This window comes from Schistocerca gregaria, chromosome 6 (genome assembly GCF_023897955.1).
Source record: "Schistocerca gregaria isolate iqSchGreg1 chromosome 6, iqSchGreg1.2, whole genome shotgun sequence".
In the NCBI taxonomy this organism is placed as follows: domain Eukaryota; kingdom Metazoa; phylum Arthropoda; class Insecta; order Orthoptera; family Acrididae; genus Schistocerca; species Schistocerca gregaria.
Window position 1 is genome coordinate 233030786 of NC_064925.1, and position 20999 is coordinate 233051784.

General features: G+C 37.0%; 1 protein-coding gene across 1 annotated transcript in view; it reads right to left on the bottom strand.

Moving 5' to 3' along the window:
• Window positions 1–247: 247 nt before the first annotated feature.
• Window positions 248–20999, bottom strand: part of LOC126278980 (protein Njmu-R1-like) — a 97049-nt gene continuing 76297 nt past the window's right edge. Inside the window, exons 7-8 of the mRNA XM_049979283.1 lie at window positions 9817–9887; window positions 248–2604 (exon numbers count right to left, since the gene is read on the bottom strand). Of these exons, the coding sequence (XP_049835240.1) occupies window positions 2451–2604; window positions 9817–9887 (225 nt within the window). The 3' untranslated portion in view covers window positions 248–2450. The remainder of the gene's footprint in view (window positions 2605–9816; window positions 9888–20999) is intronic.

The following is a 20999-nucleotide window of genomic DNA, read 5'->3' on the forward strand; positions in this document are numbered from 1 at the left end:
AAAACAGCCTTTCCTTTATCCTGTTATTTGTCCACCTCATAATGAGCTCATACTAAATTCTCTCTCCATCCTTGATGTGTTTTGAAGTAATGGATTAGAACACTACAAACTTTTGAACAGATTGAATCAGTAGTAAGAATGTCTGGGTATGTTCGGTGTCCTGCAGCTTTTGTGTAATACAGATACTGCGGATGATGGGCAACATCCGAAACAAGTCTGGTGAAATAAAATAAAACCACAGTGCAGCTTTTGTCAAATAATTAATTAATAAGATGACATGATTACAATGAATCAGTAGTGTTGGGATGAGATTCTGATTATCATACTGCACATTCAACCAATGGAATACAATTTCTTTAACTTCAGTTGGCATAATTGGTCTAATTTTCCATGTACATTTCCATGTATATGAACATTTCTAACGCTTCACAGCACTCAAGATTCTTAGATTAGATTAGATTCAGTTAGACCCAAAAACTGAGATGATTCTCATGGGTGTGGAACATGTCAGAAAGACAGATTTTACTATAATGACTGATTTTACTATAATGACTTCAAACAAGTTCCTACACACAATCCTTATCAAACTGAAATAATCTTTATGATACATCAGATTGAAATAATCTTTATAGCAAGTACCACTTTTTCTAATTCAGGTTTTCTGTGATTTTTCTAAAATGATGGGAAGGTACCTTTGAAAGGACATGGCTGGTCACATTCCCCTTCCTGAAAACAAACTGAGCTTGTGCTCCATCTCTAATGACCTGGTTGTCAATGGAATATTAAACCATAATCTTCCTTCCTTCCCATTTTTTAAATTTAACTCCTGTTGATACTTAAAGAAAAGAAAGAAATCAGGTTCTATTTGATACACAAAGGGCTGTTTATTATTCCATCCCGGGCATTTATGATGAAGGAAGCTGCATTTAAAATACTGATTTTAGTCCTCTTGTTCTGTCAGAAAAGTGAATCTGACACACAAATTTTCTGAATAAAGCTTCAGTATGTTGTTTCTTGAATCATTTTATAAGTGAAATATGGTGTTTTGGTGTACAACAGGAAGAACACGCTTCAAAATTACTTGGAGTAGCCACTGCCTTTGTAAAGGATCTTGATTTTAAGGGCAAATGTTATCTACAGAAACTTATTCAAAATTTATTGGCCAAGCTTCCCAAAAATTTGATTCATTAGAAACTTTCTGGACTATTCAAGCTTCTATATTGGTTTTCTACAAGCCTGAAATTTTGAACTTCATGATCGTTACACCAATACTTTGTGCATTACTTGAGTGATAAAACTAGCAGGTTCAGTTCAATGCTCACTTGCATTTGTTGCTAATAATGATGTTGACTCATACTCAATAGCTTTGTTCTGGGAGTACTAATACTCACATGTTTTACTTCCATTCTGAATACCTCTACCAAAATAAAATAGTTTTATTGCTGTTAAAATTTTGTTGTAGCTAGTGAATCCATTTTTATTTCATTTTTGAAAATTACTATGAATGTTCATCTGCAGCAACAGCTGCATGCCTATAATGTGTCTACCACAAAATTTGATAACTCATGTCAGACACCGTCTACTCTCTGTGTTTTGATTTACTGATGGCCAACTCTCTCTTTCCACTGATAAGTTTCTTAGTAGAACTAAGTGTCAAATAATGTGAGTGTTAAATAAAACATATCTCTTCAGTGACTTCACTGCAGTAATGTAATCTATAAAAAAAGGGTTGTAAACTGTTTTGCTGATGCAGTAGCCTATGAATCATCTCATGTACTTCAATATAAATGCATTTGTATGTCTGTGACCATTTGTCAATGTTACACCTAAATACTCAGAGTGTAGTAGCAGCCTGGAACATTCTAGAGATGATAATGCCCAAATGAAAAGTAAAGATACATCACCACTGTATTGCAGATAAGTTATAAAACAAACTCCTGGAATGAGGTGTTAATACTACTGTTTCCATATTATCTTTGCCATCCTCTTGATGGTGTACAATGATCTTGGCATTAAACATCAACTACCAAAGTAGGACATGCAAATACACAGCAACAATGACCAAAGATATTGTAAAAAAAATCTAACCTACATTAGATATTTTAAATTTGGTTTTATACATTATTTTTATATTTATATTTTATATCTGTATTATTTATACATTACTTTATACATTATTTACAGTTTCATTATACTGACTACTCCTACTATTATGTGGTTTACAACTGACAGCAAATTTTTGTTACATACCTGGTATCATGTATGTCTTGACTTCTTCCACAGCTATAAGGTTTCTCCCTCAAAATATATAACATTTTGTCTTTTAACGCTACTAATGAGCAGTTCTTAAGAAATACGAAAGTATTAGTGACATCGGATTTTTTTTGTTAAAAGTAAAACTAAGGTAATCCTTATCTTCCTAAATACTTTGTGCATGGTGTACATTTGATTCAGGTAATAGTATGTATAGGAGTATGCCTTGGCCTCATTTCATTCAAATGTTGCTCGAGTACGTCTATTACATCCCCTGCTGAAGACCCTTCCATTTTAACTTGCTTCAGTAGAATATCACTGTTGCCCGAAGAGAGGAGGAATGTATATGCTCTGTAACACAAATTTCCATTTTAGAAATTAAACAAAATATTAAAATAAAACAGAGCTAAACAATTAGCTTTCATATTTTTCTGCTTAACACAAACTACATTTCTAGCATAAAATTAATGTTTCTGTAACAGGAATTACCAATGCCAATTATACACTAACATTATTTATTTAAAATATAGAACAGAGCTGATTAAAACTGTGTACTGTATATAATATGCTGAGTAAAACATAAAATCATTATATGTAGCCTCCATCACGCACTGTTATGCCGTAAGAGATGAATTTTCATTATATGGATAAATTTATAACAATCATTTTCATACTCATGCTAATTAGAAATGAAAGAATAACCAAAATTTTTGAATATGGTCAATATGTTTAACTTAAAAGATTCAGTTCAAATCTGCAGCCTGTACTGGTCATACAGTGAAAACAGCACTCTACATCATAAGCTCATTTCAGGCAGTCCTATTCAATACTGGTTATGCTGGTAAAAAGAAGTATAAGGACAATCCAAGAAACAATAACCTAATGCACATTTCTACTGCGCAGACCAATTCTGTGCAGGCATCAGTTATCCATCTAAGATCAAATAGATTCCTTGAGATTTTGTTTCAATGTTACATGAGTGGCAATAAAAATAAATTTTTATTGTGCATTATATGATTTTTAACATGAACTGTGTGATACAAAATTGCCCAGACTAATGTCAGAAGTGTTATTCAATTTTTGAATACTCATAAGATGAAACTTGCAGAAATTTATCTTCAACTAAAGGAAGTGTATTGTGATGCAATAATGAACAACAAAAAGGAGAGAAGGTTGTATATGTTCAACAACGAATGAACAAATGTACATGATTAAACAACCAAATTTGGAAGGTAAGAGACAAAAACTGGCAGAAATAAAGCTATGCAAGTGAGTCTGTGTCATGCCTCTTGGCCACTGTGGGCATTGCCTGCAAAATGCAAGATTCTGAGTTCAAGTTCTGGACCAGCATGCACTTTTAATCTGCCATGTGGTTTCAAAGCAGCACACACTCTGCTGGAGAGTGACAGATTGATTCTGGTACAATACCAATGTTAGGAAAACATTTACATACCACAGCACTGTCTACATATGTGAATAGATTTCTTGATTGAGATCCAAGTTCAAAGGTGGTGTATGCAAATATTAGAAAAAGCATTCTTATTAGAAGCCAAAACCATTACAAAATCAAATTCTTTGATCAACTACCACAGAGACATAAATTTTTCTGGCATTTCCTGCCTATAGAACATATTGTAACAGGTGTTAACCTTGCTCTTCAGTTGTGCAAAAAATAACAAACATCACAAAATATGACTTTATTCTTACAGCACATAGATGACTACTTTTGATCAATAAGCATCATTAACTCCATATAAGTGCCCCACTTGTGACAGGATACTTCCCGGGACTGGATCAGACTCTGAATGTGGCTCTCCAGCAGGGATACGACTTCCTAAAATCCTGCCCCGAAATGAGATCCATCCTTCATGAAATCCTCCCCACTTCACCAAGAGTGTCTTTCCGCCGTCCCCCTAACCTTCGTAACCTCTTGGTTCATCTCAATGAAATCCCCAAACCACCTTCCCTACCTTCTGGCTCCTACCCTTGTAACCACCCCCAGTGTAAAACCTGTCCTATGCACCCTCCCACCACCACCTACTCCAGTCCTGTAATCCGGAAGGTGTACACGATCAAAGGCAGAGCCACGTGTGAAAGCACCCACGTGATTTACCAACTGACCTGCCTACACTGTGGCGCTTTCTATGTGGGAATGACCAGCAACAAACTGTCCATTCGCAGACAGTGTTTGTTGGTAATGAGGATCACCCTGTGGCTAAACATGTAAACATGCCTTGGTGCACGGCCAGCACATCTTGGCACAGTGTTACACCATCCGGGTTATCTGGACACTTCCCACCAACACCAACCTATCCGAACTCCGGAGATGGGAACTTGCCCTTCAATATATCCTCTCGTCTCGTTATCCACCAGGCCTCAATCTCCGCTAATTTCCAGTTGCTGCCACTCATACCTCACCTGTCATTCATCATCATCTTTGCCTCTGCACTTCCGCCTTGACTGACATCTCTGCCCAAACTCTTTGCCTGTAAATATGTCTGCTTGTGTCTGTATATGTATGGATGGATATGTGTGTGTGTGTGTGTGTGTGTGTGTGTGTGTGTGTGTGTGTGTGTGTGTGTGCGCGCGCGCGAGTATATACCTATCCTTTTTTCCCCCTAAGGTAAGTCTTTCCGCTACCGGGATTGGAATGACTCCTTACCCTCTCCCTTACAACCCACATCCTTTCGCCTTTCCCTCTCCTTCCCTCCTTCCTGAAGAAGCAACCGTTGGTTGCGAAAGCTAGAAATTTTGTGTGTGTGTTTGTGTGTTATTTTATTGTGCTTGTCTACTGGCGCTTTCCCACTTGGTAAGTCTTGGAATCTTTGTTTTTAATATAATAATGTAGTTCTAGTGATAAACTGACTGATTAGCATTAGTGGGAAAGGAGAGGATCCTTCCACAATGGAAGTCTTTCTGCTAATCTGATCAATTATGTACCTATTTACAAATCCTGTAAATAATATGGCAGGATCACTAGTATTAGATACCCTGTCAATGTTAAGGACATTAGAAATGGAGCAAAATCTTGGATCACAGAAGGACGGAAAAGGTAATTACTCATGGATCTTACTATTGCATAGTGTTATTCACCTTAACTAATTTAGGGAGCCCACAAAAATCTTAAATCTCATTGCTGAATGAAAATTTGGAACACTCTACTTGCTAATGTGAATCCAGTACTTTAACAACTACACCACTCACTCAGCAAATACAATGTCCTTCAATAACTTTATAACAAGACCTACAATAACAATTATTCTTGACAGCATGTATGTACATACTAAAATAACTGTTTTTCCTCTGTTAGTGTATCTATTTACTCATTCCCTATTTACAAATATTCTTCTCTATGTTGTAGTCAACAAAACATTATGAGTCGATGTGTTAGTCTGCTTGCCTCATTACCCTTCCAACAGGTAGTCTCCATTTATATACATGTTTTCTAATACACATCAATGTCTTGTCATTTACATGAGTTCATTTTGAAAGACTTTCATCCTACTTCTAGTATGACCACTCTGTCTTTGTTGATGTCTCTCCTTCCTTTCTTATTTATCTTAATGGTCGTGCATCAGTCTGTTTTTACATGGTCTTCAACTGATCTTTTTCATATCATTTCTTTTCAGTGTCCTTTTTCTCCTTATTCTCAGTCTAGTTTCCACATCTTTTAATTTCATTTAATCTTTATTTATTTCTCTAAATTTTTTCCACTTCACAGCACTTATCTCTGACTAGACAACTACCTTTATAAGGGCCCCAACTTTAATTATAATCATTACTGAGTACACACATTTTCCATTTGATGCATTGCAAGTGTATTTCTTCTAGAAGTTAACTGTGCCACATTGCAAAACACATATCCTACATCTACATCGATACTCTGCAAATCACATTTAAGTGCCTGGCAGATGGTTCATTGAACCACAATCATAATAGTTCTCTGTTATTCCAATCTCATACAGCACACGGAAAAAAATGAACACTTATATCTTTAGGTGCATGCTCTGATTTCCCTTATTTTATTAAGGTGTTCATTTCTCCCCATGTAGGTCGGCCTCAACAAAATATTGTCACACTCGGAGGAGAAAGTTGGTAACTGAAATGTTGTGAGAACATGGCACCGCAATGAAAAACGCCTCCATTTTAATAATGTTCTTGGATCATTTCAGTGACACTCTCTTCCCTATTTTGCTATAATATAAAACATGCTGCCCTCCTTTGAACTTTCTCGATGTACTCCTTCAAGCCTATCTGGTATGGATCCCACACTACACAGCAGTATTCTAAAAGAGAATGGACAAATGTAGTGCAGGCAGTCTCTCTAGTAGATCTGTTACATTTTCCATGTGTCCTGCCAATAAAATGCGGTCTTTGGTTAGCCTTCCCCACAACTTTTTCTGTGTTCCTTCCAATTTAAGTTGTTTGTAATTGTAATTCCTAGGTATTTAGTTGAATTTACTGCCTTTATATCTGACAGATTTATCATGTAACCAAAGTTTAACGGATTTCTTTTGGCACTCATTGTGTGAGTAAAGAGCTAGTTGTGTTTCACAAGGACGATGTTTTTTAAATCCATGTTGACTATGTGTCAATAGACTTTTTTTTGTTGAGGTAATTCATAATGTTTGAACACAATATATGTTCCAAAAGCCAGCTACATATCGATCTTAACGATATGGACCTGTAATTTAGTGGATTACTTCTACTACTTTTCTTGAATATGGATGTGACATTTGCAACTTTCCAGTCTTTGGATATGGCTCTTTTGTCAAGCGAATGGTTGTATATGACTGTGGAGCTATTGTATCAGCATACTCTGAAAGGAACCTAACTGGTATACAGTCTGGAACAGAAGACTAACTTTTATTAAGTGATTTAAGTTGCTTCACTACTCCAAGGATATTTACTTCTACGTTACTCGTGTTGGCAGCTGTTATTGATCCGAATTCTGGAATATTTACTTTGTCTTCTTTGGTGAAGGAATTTCAGAAGGCTCTGTTTAGTAACTCTGCTTTGACAGCACTGTCGTCTATAGTATTTCCAATGCTATTGTGCAGAGATGTTATTGATTGTGTCTTGTTGCCAGCATAGTTAGTTAATTAGTTACATATTCCATCACTCAATCTCACGGTAACGTGTCAAGTGCATAAGAAATGCACACATGAATCAAGGTTTCTTTCTTTTGTTTAAAAAATAATAATAATAAATGCTTAAATTTTTATTACTTTCTCCACTCCCTTAAATGGCACAAAATGCATATATTATACCTACAGATTTATTTATTTATACCTATAGATTTATTTATTCCTATTCAAGAATTAATCTGTATTATAGGAGGAGTTGTCAAAGAGATATGAGTTTAGTTTACTTTTAAAACTATTACTGATGTCTGTCAGACATTTTATTTCTACTGGTAATTTATAAAAAAGTTTTACAGCAGCTTTTCTGTGCTAAAGATAGGTTAAGTAAATGATAGTGTAAATCCTTCTTTCTTCTGGTACTATAATCATAAATGTCACTTTTGTTTATAAACTGGTCCATGTTGTTGAGAACAAATTTCATTACTGAGTAAATGAACTGTGAGGTTGTTATGAGAATTCCTAACCTTTTAAACAGATGTCTACAAGATGTGCGACTATGAGCACCACACATTATTCTAACAATTTTCTTTAGAGCAGTGAATAATTTCTGCCTAAGTGTTGAGTTACCCCAAAATATTATTCCGTATGACATCAGAGAGTGAAAGTAAGCAAATTATGTTAGCTTGGTAATCTCTATACCCTCAAAATTAGCAATTATTCTGATTGCAAAAGTTGCTGAACCTTGTTGCTTTAGGAGATCCACAATATGAATGTTCCAATTAAGATTCTCATCTATAGTGTATGTACACCCAAAAACGTAGGATGCTCTACCCTGGCTACTGACTGTGTTATATTTATAGAAGGAAATGTACTCCTTGTAGTAGAAAATTGGATGTACTTTTTTTTCTTCCGAAGTTCACAGCAAGCCCATTTGCAGAAAAACAATTAATAACTTTTCCAAAGACAGTATTTGTATAAATTTCTATTGGAATTTCTTTTACTGGATTAATACTGATGCTTGTATCATCACTAAACAGTGTCAGTTTAGCTTCTTGTTCCAAATAAGAAGGAGGTCATTCACGTATGTCAAGAACAGAAGGGGACCCATGATTGAACCCTTTGGAACACCAAATGTAATTTCACCTTAGTTAGATGAAGTTGGAAACTTACTTAAATCACTTCAAGCATATAAAGAAACTTTTTGCTTCCTGTTCTGTAGATATGCCTTAAATCACTCATACACTGTTCCATTTATACCACAGGATTGTAATTTCTGTAACAAAAAATCATGGTTCACACAATCAAATGCTTGGGATAAGTCACAGAAAATTCCTATTGATGCCACTTTTCTGTTTAAGGACTCTGTTATGTTGGCAGTGAAACTGCATATTGCTGATTCAGTGGAACAGCATTTTTGAAATCCAAACTGTGGTTTACTAAGTATCCCATTACTGTTGAGATGGCTAACCGCTGTTGAGTACATTACTTTCTTGACTATTTTTGAAAATGTTGTAAGGAAGGATACTGGCCAGTAATTATTGACATCTGTGGTGTCTCCTTTTTTGTAGAGTAGAGAACTCTACTGTAGACCCTGATAAAAATGTAAGAACTGTGTCTAATAAGTTCGATTAATATGCAGAGATTCAAAAACTGAATTACCAAAGCACTCATGTGAGACTACATACTTTCCCTCTGATTAGGAACTTGTAGTATGTCACAAAAGCAGTTTACTTTCTGACGCAAACGATAATGCGAGAACTGTGCATTAGATATTAAATTAACATGCAGGAACTCAAGAAACTAAACTATCAAAGCGCACAGATGAAATTATACAATTCGCTCCTGGTTAGGAACTCGTAGAAGTCACACAATCAGTTACTTCCTTCTTGGTGCTCCTGTCTCGGCTAGCTGATGCTGCTATTGCATTAAATATCAATTTAATTAGTTACAGCAAGAATACATCAGCCTAGAGTGACAATTAATTAAGCCATGACCAATCCAGGGTAGATCAGCAACAGATCTATAACAAGCCATCCCTAGAGATAACTACCACACTTCTTCCATGAAACCTACCTTAGGAGCTTACAGATTCTTAATTGTATCTTTCTGAGAATTCTGTTCTGGTTTCAGCACCTAATACATGCTCTCCACCTTCTTGTTATCTTAAATATCAACCTTTCATCTGAAAATGTTTTCCAGATGTGATCATCATGAAACTATATGATCTTTCTTTCACATTATTACACAGCAAATATATACAGCTTATATTCAGTGTGATCATCAAACTTATTGCAGCATTTGATGATGAATAAATAACACAGATATACTTCAACTTAAAGCACATACAAGTTGACGCGAGAAGGCGATCAATACTGTAAATATTGATATCATAGACATAGATTGGTAAAAAAATGTGTGTAAGTGACAAAGAAAGAAAGTAATTTAGAATTCATATTCTAAATGTCATATGTTAACTTACCTGTATAATGAATAGTGATCTGTTTCTGATTGTTTCAGGAATCTTTTCAGTGTGTTCATGTCCTTAATTGTCTGAAAAAAAAGTTAACATTCAATGAAGTAGGTTGTACACCTGAATTTTAAGACAAACTTATAAAAGCTGAAATAATATTTGGTGACAAAATTAGCATAACTGTCATTTTACTGGAGACTTATTACTTTTTCCATCATTCCTTGCTTTATAATTTGGTAAAATTAGATTTTGAGATTTCCAAAATAATATAGATAGAGACATTTTATAATACAGTTTCAATACTACTGCTGTTGTATTTGTGGGATAGATAGTGGTATGAACGGTCCCAGAATAAGAGTGTGAACTCTCCAGCATAAAAAATATTAATGACAAGTTTTTTGTTTACAAAGATAATTTCAATGTGAGACTTTGGTAACAAAGCAGGAAGGAAGACATGTGACAGTAACAAAGGAGTACAGAGCTGATCAATTCATGTTGTCACAGGAGGCTTGAATTAGTGAAGAAAGCATCAGGAGAATATCATTCATACTAACTTTAAATGCGAACATTTTTAGGTTAGGCTTTACCGTGACTGTTATTGACATTAAATGAAACAATAAGTTTACTGTTACCAGTCACTGTTTATTTGTTTCCACGACGCGTTTCGAAGGTTTAAACCTCCATCATCAGGTGGATATACATCAGTTAATATGGCATTTGTGTGTTTGTGTTGTGTTACGATTTCTTTGGAGGAAGTTGTGACACTGTCTAGTGGAGAAAACAAAACAGTATTTCAGAACTTGGTCTGTTTTGTTCATTGTGCCTGTCTGCCGGCGCTTTCCCGCTTGGTAAGTCTTGGAATCTTTGTTTTTAATATATTTTCCCATGTGGAAGTTTCTTTCTATTTTATATATATATATTTTATATATATATATTGCGAAAGCTAGCAATTCTGTGTGTGTGTTTGTGTGTTTTGTTCATGTGCCTGTCTGCCGGCGCTTTCCCGCTTGGTAAGTCTTGGAATCTTTGTTTTTAATATATTTTTCCCATGTGGAAGTTTCTTTCTATATATATATATATATATATATATATATATATATATATATATATATATATATATATATATATATATATGCCCAATATACTGATTTGGTCATACATCTACTAAAAATATACGTACATCTTCCCTGCGAGTTGGTAGTGTATCATCCTGTAGTTAAATATTGGTGATTTTCAGGCACGTCATCCTGCATTTCTGCTAGCACATATTGCAAAAACAAGGGGTACAAATATCAGTCTTCTCAGCTAGCCAGTATGAGCAAAGAAAATATTTATCATTTGTAACTGCCTGGGCTTTTATCATCACACAGTGTTAGAAAGACTGGCCATGTACACTTCTGCTCATCAAAAATTATACCTAAAAAGTGTACATTTCACCTTGGAAAAAAGTTGCCTTGCCTGTTTGTAATACTCAAAGGAGGAATGTTTTCATGTCAGCAATCATGGACATGTTCATTCAGCATACTTAATTAGGAATCAATATCTGCACAATGGTTTAGCAATAAGGGTAGGAAATCATTCCTTGAAGAATCTGATGAACTGATGGCTTGATCATTCCCATCTACCTCGATATTTGGTGCACAGATGTTGGGGATTCATTATCTGTTATATCAACAATTAAATCCTTAATGTCAAGGGAGGAAACAGGTTAATAAAACATTCTCGGGTTTCAAGCTGCATCAAGTGGTTTACTGCCCATGAGCTTTCGGCAGAGATCTCCTCTGCCATTGTCATCCACTTGACAATGGCAGAGGAGATCTCTGCGGAAAGCTTGTGGGCAGTAAACCACTTGATGCAGCTTGAAACCCGAAAATGTTTTATTAAAATGTTTTATTAACAGATATCGCAGCGAAAGCATCCATTCATACAGGAGATAGGATAATTACATTTTCTTTCAATATGCATGTGATAGACCTAACCAGAATCCTTTATACAAGAAGCCAGGCAAGGAACATTTTAGTGCCAAGATGCTGAGGCATTGGGTGTTGTGATGCTGTAGCTGTATTTCTATCACAAGACCCAAAGGCCATGTTCACATAATAATATTTGCTGAAATATGTATCCATAGCAAATACAAGTACATGACATTCCTTGGGGCTGTATTGATGGCGGTCCTGTACCTATGGCTATGGCTCTTGAGTTTTGATCTTTGTTACATTTATAATTAGCAGTGTTGGTGGGTTTTTCCCTTTTCACCAAATGTCAGTACTCTTGACCTCCTTTCTGTCAGTCTAGGTGACTGTGACATTGTTTGTTTCTTCTTCTTCATTACACAAATAAGTTAGTTGAAAACTGTTAATGCTAATCTCAACTTTATTAGAGATCCCTGCACTGTTTCCTTTCCAGGTGTTTATTGTGAGATATTTTATATATGTTTCGTTCATTCACTCATTCAACAATAGTGTTCTGTCAATCCAGTCAAAAACGACAGCCTTCAGGTAGGTATGGAACACGCTTAGTTATAAGTTAACAGACAGAAGCAATTGCTATGAGCAACTTTTATAAGAATGCTAACAATAAATTATGACTAGCACTAATTTACTCAACTGATAATTATGGTAAATGCTTCTAGATTATCTTATGTATACATTTTAGGAGAAAACCAGTTACTTTAAAAACAGCCACTGCTCCTCTTCCATACTACTCAGCTGCTGTTATCATCCAATACTTCAAACAAAGTTTACCCAGACTGCAATTAGGTGTTTATATACTGGTAAAATCAGGATCTGTCTGATAAATTATTGGAGACATGTAGAATTCTCATTCCTGAGCTCACATATTCAGATATACACTAAGGTGACTAAAGTCAGAGGACAGTGATATGCACAAATATAGATGGCAGTAGTATCGCATACACAAGGTATAAAAGGGAAACACTTTGACAGAGCTGTCATTTGTACTCAGGTGATTCACGTCAAAAGGTTTCCAACATTATTATAGCCACATGACAGGAATTAACAGACTTTTATTGCAGAATGATAGTTGGAGCATTCCGTTTTGGACATCATTAGGGAATTCAATATTCTGAGATCCACCGTGTCAACAGTGTGCCAAGAATACCAAATTCAGCCATTACCTCTAACCATGGACAAGGCAGTAGTTGAAGGCTCTCTCTTAATGACCAAGAACAGAGATGTTGGCATAGAGTTTTCAGTGCCAACAGACAAGCAACACTGCATGAAATAACTCCAGAAAACATTGTGGAACATACAACGAACTTATCAGTTAGGACAGTGTGGCAAAATTTGGTGTTAATGGGCTGTGGCACCTTATGACTGATGTGAGTGACTTTGCTAACAGAATGACACCATCTTCAGTGCCTCTCCTGTGCTCATGCTCATATCAGTTGGACCCTAGGCAACTGGAAAATCATGGTCTAGTCAGACAAGTCCCAATTACAGTTAGTAAGAGCTAATGGTAGGTTCTGAGTATGGCACAGACCCCACAAAGCCATCAATCCAAATAGTCAAATAAGGCACTGTGCAAGCTGGTGGTGGCTCCACAATGGCGTGGGATGTGTTTACAAGAACCTATCACTGACTGAAGACGGTTATGTCCGGCTACTTGGAGACTGTTTGCAGCCATTCTTGGGCTTCATGTTCATAAACAATGATGACATATCACCAGGACACAATTGTTAGTGAGCAGCTGAAGAACAGTCTAGACAATTCGAGTGAATTATCTGGCCACTTGGACCACCTGACGTGAACGCTACAGAACATTTACGGGACATAATCGAGAGGTCAGTTTGGCCACAACATCTTGCACCTGCAACATTTTCCCAATTATTGAGGCAACATTGTTCAATATTGCTGCAGGGAACTTCTAACGACGTGTTAAGTCCATTTAAGTCCATGTCACATTGAGCTGCTGAAAATGTGCTGAGCAAAAGGAGGTACCCCATGACTGTTCTCACCTCAGTGTGCTGTATATATTGTGTGAAAGTTGTATTCTTTTACTTTGTGTTTTTAAATATTTAGGCATTATCAATTTCCTATCTTATGTACACTGGTATCCTGCCACAAACTTTTGCACCAGAATAAAAATAGCCATTCTGAACCCTAGAGTAGGATGCTTAGTCTATAGGGAATTATTTCTACTTCTAGTATTGTGCTTGTGAATTGCTGAGTTCATTTACATTCTCTTGTTATTAACCACAACTAGTATTAGAGATTATATATACTGGTAAGTTCCCTGAAGAGATTTCGAGACATTTTTAGCTATCAACTTTACACATATTCTTACTGAAAACATCTATAGAATAGAAAGTTTTTTATACCATATACTGCAGGACAGAATTCAGTGAAGGTCCACTAGCAAACTTGTCTCCAGGTCTACACAGTGAGAGATTCCTGGGTGCAAAGCCAGCAGAACTGAGCTTTTGGCTTATGTATCCACAACAGTTTACTATCAATCTCGACACCCATGAACTTCACACATGGTGCAGCTTGCAGTGTACACCCATTAATCTGAACTTCTGGTAGTGTTACTTAACAGCTCAAAATTTTCCCCATAATTTACTGGAAGTCACTAGTCACAGACACATGTGTTAAAATACTCGTGAATCTTAAAGAAACATCGCTCCTGTCTTGATGAAACAGTTTGTGAGTTTACATTTTCCAACAAAATAATTTGCCCCACTCACTGAGTTTATGAATTTAATGTGATCTAGTGTCTGTCATAATATGAATTTTTTCGAAACAGTTTTGGGTATTTAATGTTATAAACCTAAGTGCACGTTCTTCACACCCAAAACACCACTTGGATTACACACAATTTGACTTTCATTTGTCTGGATTGTGGAAAACAGTTGCAGATAAAAACTTTTTTGTGTAATGGTGTTATGAAAGAAGTGTTGTGTTAGTGGCTCGAAGTATAACTGTAAAGTTTTTCCCTTCTGAGTAACAGTACAAAGTTGACAAAATATTGGAGAAGTAAGGGTGACCATGTAGAAAAACGTGGTTTTTGTATTTGAAAACACTGAGAAATAGTATTTATACGCAATATGTCTCTTTATTGTACATCATGATACACTGTAACATTATTACATGTACATGTATTTCAGATTGTTTTTTTTTTTTCAATTTAACAATAATTATTGAGTAATGGAGCTAAGAATAATAACTGATTTACAGAATAAAATATGTCAACAGAAATGTCATCAGATCAGGAAACTGCATATCATAGTGTAAACAAATGTTGTTTTCCTGGTTTTCAACATTGATTTGAGCACTTTAATTTGGGGGGGGGGAGGGGGGAATTATAGATTGTATTTAGTAAAACTATTTGGGGTGGCTAGATAGTCCCTAATCGCCTGAACTAAATGCATGTAACAGTGTAAAATAGTGACAATAATGGAAATTCCTTGATGGAACAATACATAAAATAAAGTAAAGGCAACCACCCACCTTTAGCCAATTGATGTGTGGCACACAGACAAAGCGTACACATAGACAAATGTACACTACCGCAGTTGACACACACACACACACACACACACACACACACACACTCTACTGCAGTTGAAGAATCCAGACACACTACTATACAGAGAAGTCTTTTTTTAACATTGTTACCAAAAAAATCTCAAAAAGTACTTGACTGATTTACTTCAGACTTTTACACAATACTCTAATGAACATTTGGACAGATGTAGGCTGTATGTTTTTTTAAATACATATGAAATATAAAGTACGAAATGTGAATACTAAGGGGGAAACACTGTTAGCAGAAGTCTCAAAAATTTCTTGACCGACTTACTTCAATTCTTTTATATGATACTCTATGTTGTGATTGGCAGGAGAGCCAACACCGTATTGCTAAAGGAAGCCGAAATGCATGCATTTTAGCTCACGCAGGCTGGCGTGAGGTCTGGAACATGAAAAGGGAATTAGAATTGAGAAAAACGGACGTAGCTGGTGGAATACTTAACTTTAATCCATTAATGGAGAATGTCGCTCTTTATGGTACATGATTCACAATATCAATAGTACGGATACTGGTGCCTTGCTAGGTTGTAGCAAATAACATAGCTAAAGGCTATGCTAACTATCATCTCGGCAAATGAGAGCGTAGAAGTCAGTGAACCATCGCTAGCAAAGTCGGATGTACAACTGGGGTGAGTGCCAGGTAGTCCCTCTAGACCTGCCGTGTGGCGGCGCTCGGTCTGCAATCACTGATAGTGGCAACACGCGGGTCCGAGGCATACTACCGGACCGCGGCCGATTTAAAGGCTACCACCTAGCAAGTGTGGTGTCTGGCGGTGACATCACACTCTAATGAACATTAAGACAGATATAAGCAATATGAATGCTCATCAGTTATGTATACAAAGCAGGGTGTATGTGAGTATGTCTGGGATCTCCTCCCAAGCCCCTGGATAGATTTCAACCAAATTTGGTAGATATATCAAATTTGGCAAAGAAGCAGCAGGTCTACAAGTATCAGAATTGTGTAGTTTATAACCTCCTAGCTTCAACAAAAGTGGAGATTTAGCCAAAAATGTTTTTCCTTCCAGCCTCTAGTGAATAGGCTGCCCTGCACAACACATATTATTGTGAGAACAGTACTGGCCTGCCCAATCAATCTGCTTTGCAGAGCAGCCAATACGTTAAGAGCAAGAAATAGTTTTCCAGGTTCCGACATATTGGCAGCAGATCAGGGCAGGTGTTTTGTGTTGGCCAGAGAGGGGATGTAAGGGAAATGGGTGAAGAGAAATAGATGTGAGCAGATGAACAGACTGAGGGAGAAGAGGTGGACACAGAGAGGGGGAAGCGGAGGTGTGCCGGCCAGGGTGGCCGAGTGGTTCTATGTGTTACAGTCTGGAACCACGTGGCCGCTACAGTCGCAGGTTCGAATCCTGCCTCGGGCATGGATGTGTGTGATGTCCTTAGGCTAGTTAGGTTTAAGTAGTTCTAAGTTCTAGGGGACTGATGACCTCAGCAGTTAAGTCCCATAGTGCTCAGATCCACTTGCGGAGGTGCGTCCAATATAGGTGTTGATGCATATGGATGTGAATCCACAGGGAAAAGGCTGATTTAGCATAAGATCAAACTGAACAGTAGTCTCTAGATTCTCTGTGAATAACAAAACAATACTTCTTTGGCATTTGGCTTGGTGAGAGTGCAGTGTCCATCACAGTGAAGTAGAATGTCCTGCGAGATTGGAAGCTTAATGATGAAGACAGTGGTGACATCCTGCGACATGGTGCAGATGCTGCACTCAATTACGGCTAGCAGTTTGGACACAGCGGGTGAGATGGTCCTTGGACTGTGAATGTGAGCAGATGTCAATAAGATGAGTCAGGAACGCTCAGCAATGGGAGCTCCAAGCTGAGGAACCGTAGTGAGAGGGCCATAGCGTTACTACAGATGAGCTGCACTTATTGAAGAGAGCTCCATACTGAAGAACCATGAACGGTCACTATCTGGCCATGGAGCTGCCCTGACGTGCAATTTCTGTAGCTCAGCTGCACTGCAGCCTTTACAGCAGGTTCATGGATGGGTGCTGGGACCAGCACTGGGAGTAGTGAGGTAGTGCCAGAACTGGCAGCACCACCTGTGACAAGACTTGTGATCCCAAGATGAGTGGCAACCTCTGGAGACTCGGAGTAAAACAGTCCTGCAGATTTACATTTGGATTGGATTGTTTCCTTCTGATTGTTAGAGTCTGTGTAATGAAGAGGCAAGGATTGCAGGTCACTTCTGCTACCTGTCTGAAGGGTAGTTGAACTATAAGCGCTAGCCATATGGTATCACAGTGGTTACACAGATTATTAGAATGCATTTGAATAAGCTTATGGATGTGGGAGAGGAGGGAACAGTACACATGATGTGAGAAGAGGGTAGTGGGATACTGAGAGGCAGGAGCAGGAAAGGCAGGTGACTCAGCAGCTTCACAACAAGATGAAAGGAGTTGATAAGACAGTTAACATTTGAACCTCTCATCCTCATCACCACAACAGCTAAAGTGCTCCTCTGTGAATTGCAACATAAGTGTCATATGACTGCTAGAGGAAGAGAATAAAGCCTGTGTGTTGACCAGTTCATTATTCGCCTTTCTGTGTTTGGTTAGGGACAATGGCAGATACCAGTGATTTCACTTTGGAGGAACACTTAGTGACAAATGAGTCGGTCCATAAATGAAAGCATAATAATAATAATAATAATAATAATAATAATAATAATAATGACAATAAGAACAATAATAATATTAACAATAATGATGCTGTATGCCTCAAAGATCCTGTGCAAGTCTTCCAACTGGATGCAACTTTGGCATCTTACATGTCCCTGAGCCAGTGATACCCAGTGTACCCAGGTCGTCATCCATCCAAGTACTGACCAGCCCCAACACTGCTTAACTTTGGTAATCTGGCAAGAACTGCTGTATCCAATGTAGTAAGGCCATTAGCAAGACACAGGTGATGGATGGGTTTTGAGAATGGTTCAGTAAGGAGCCACATTTTCAGACATTGATTGCATAGGAGATGATAGCTTTGGCCTGGAGAAATGGTTTGTCTTTTCCACAATGACAACTTCAGCATCAGCAAATTTTATTATGTGGTCTGTCTCACACAACGCACGCTCACCATGGCTGATTTTGCCACCTGTCTCAACCTGCAATATCATTTATCCTGGTGTTGATTGATTATACAGGCATTCCAACACTGACTTATCCTCATGTACAAGTCATGTGGTATATTCCCAACACTGAAAGTGAATTCCTTTTGTTCTTTGTTGATCTGAGACACTCTTTGATTTTCTCGGTTGGTATGTAAATAGTATTTACATCGTGTTTGCACAGTGTATAATCAATTCTGTCCATCACCCTGGGAATGTAAGGCAGAAAGCCCCTACACCACATTTCTTCTTCCAATGTGTCACTTCGCTAAGAGTTATATTTCATGATATTTCTCATGCAACTGATGGAGTACCCTTTGCTCCTCAGAACGTATTCCAGGTGTTTCATCTTGTGTATGAGGCACTGTGGCTGACACATTCATCTTGTGTGCATTATGAGAACATTAATCATCCCTCTTTTCTAGTTTCAGTGATGATTTGACAGTTTACGCACACATCAGTCAGCGTGTATCAGTTTTCAATACATACTGTTTCCAAAGTTTGTAGTGTTTCGAGAATTTCTGTGTAAATTCTAGAACCACTTGGCCTTCTACCATCTCGAACATACAATATTTTAAATATAAGTGTGAGAGAGCCTATTTACTGCTCATCACCTGTCTGTGTGTGATTTGAAGTTTATCGTGAGACGACTACAGATGTGTTGGTCTAACAGCACATACAAGAGTTTGCCAGTCATGCCATGGAAGCCATAATGAAAGAACAAGGAGTGTTTATGCATTCTGTACTGTATTATAACTTTGACGGTTGTAGTGAAAAAAAAAAAAAATAACAGTTGAAGTATTGTTAATTAATGCTTGTTTTGGACTTGGAAAGGAAAAGTCGTGTATTAAGATTCATAGTGAGATGAGGAATGGTTATTAAACCAACTCTTTTATAAATGTTATTTAGTTGGTAGTCATACATCTATGTTCCGCAGACAATTCTGTTTAGTTTTGAGTCAAATCCATAGTTAATCGATGAGTATGGTGACACTAAAATTTGTATATGTGACCATCAGATCACAAAGATAAGAAAATATTATTTTTTTGCCTAACACATCACAAACTGGCAGAACTTGACGACCTTTGAAGGTCACAGAAGAAAACAGGAATTTTGAGATGAAAACAAGATAAGATGATGATATTTGTGGCCTTAGCAACTGAGTATAACAAGACGAGAGAACCCTTACAAGAAACTGGACTACGCCTAAAAATCACATGAAGAAAATTAGTAAATGCAACAAAAGGGAAGACGTAAGAAAGTCATAATGTTAAAAGAAAGGAGAGAAGATCTCAATGTATTAGACTAAGAGGAGCTACAACGAGAACAATTTGACTAAGATGATCTGATGTGGGGAGTAGACAGCTCTCACATGCATCACGAGGACACAGATGCAGAAAACAACATCCAGCCTAAACTCAATGCTCAATGAGCGTAAAACAGTACTTTATTGTTTGAGTGTAAAGTTGGATAAACTGTTGAGTGAAGTGTACTCATGTAGTTGTTATACTTAGAGTGAATTTTTAAATGTTTACTAGACTGAAAGCGCATAGGAATATGGATAACGTGAAACAATGTACCCAACTCATACAATTATAGTTGGTGGTGACTTTAATTTACCATTGATATGTTGGCGAAAATATGTGTTTAATTCCAGAGGTAAGCATACATCATCATCCAAAATTAAGCTAAATGTATTCTCTGAAAATTATTTTGAGCAGTTAGTTCATGAGCCCATGTGTATATTAAATGGTTGTGAAAACACACTTGACCTCTTAGCAACAAATAATCCTGAGTTAATAACGAGCATCACAACGGATACAGGGATTAGTGAACACAGAGTTGTTGTAACGAGATTGAATATTGTAACCCCCAAATTATCCAAAAATAAAGAAAAAATATATTTATTCAAAAAAGCAGATAAAAATTCACTTGACGCCTTCCTGAGAGACAATCTCCACTCCTTCCAAATTAGTTATGTAAGTGTATACCAGACGTGGCTTGAATTCAGAGAAATAGTATCGGCAGCAACTGAGAGATTTATACCAAATAAATGACGGAGCTGATCGTTCTTGGTACATAAAATGGGTCAGAACACTGTTGCAGAAACAACGAAACAAACATGCCAAATTTAAACAGACTCAAAATCCCCAAGACAGAAGCTCAAAATTTAGCATAGACTTCAATGCGAGATGCTTATAACAGTTTCCACAATGAAACTTTGTCCAAAACCTGGCACAAAATCCAAAGAGATTCTGATCGTATGTGAAAAATGTTAGCGGCAAGAAACAATCAAGGCCTTCTCTGTGCAATAGCAATGGAGGTACTATCGAAAACACTGCTGCCAAAGCAGACTTACTAAATACAGCCATCTGAAATGCATTCACAAAAGAAGACGAAATAAATATTCCAGAATTCAAATCAAGAACAGCTGCCAACATGAGTAACGTAGAAGTAAATATCCTCGGAGTAGTGAAGCAATCTTATCAATTAATAAAAGCAAGTCTTCTG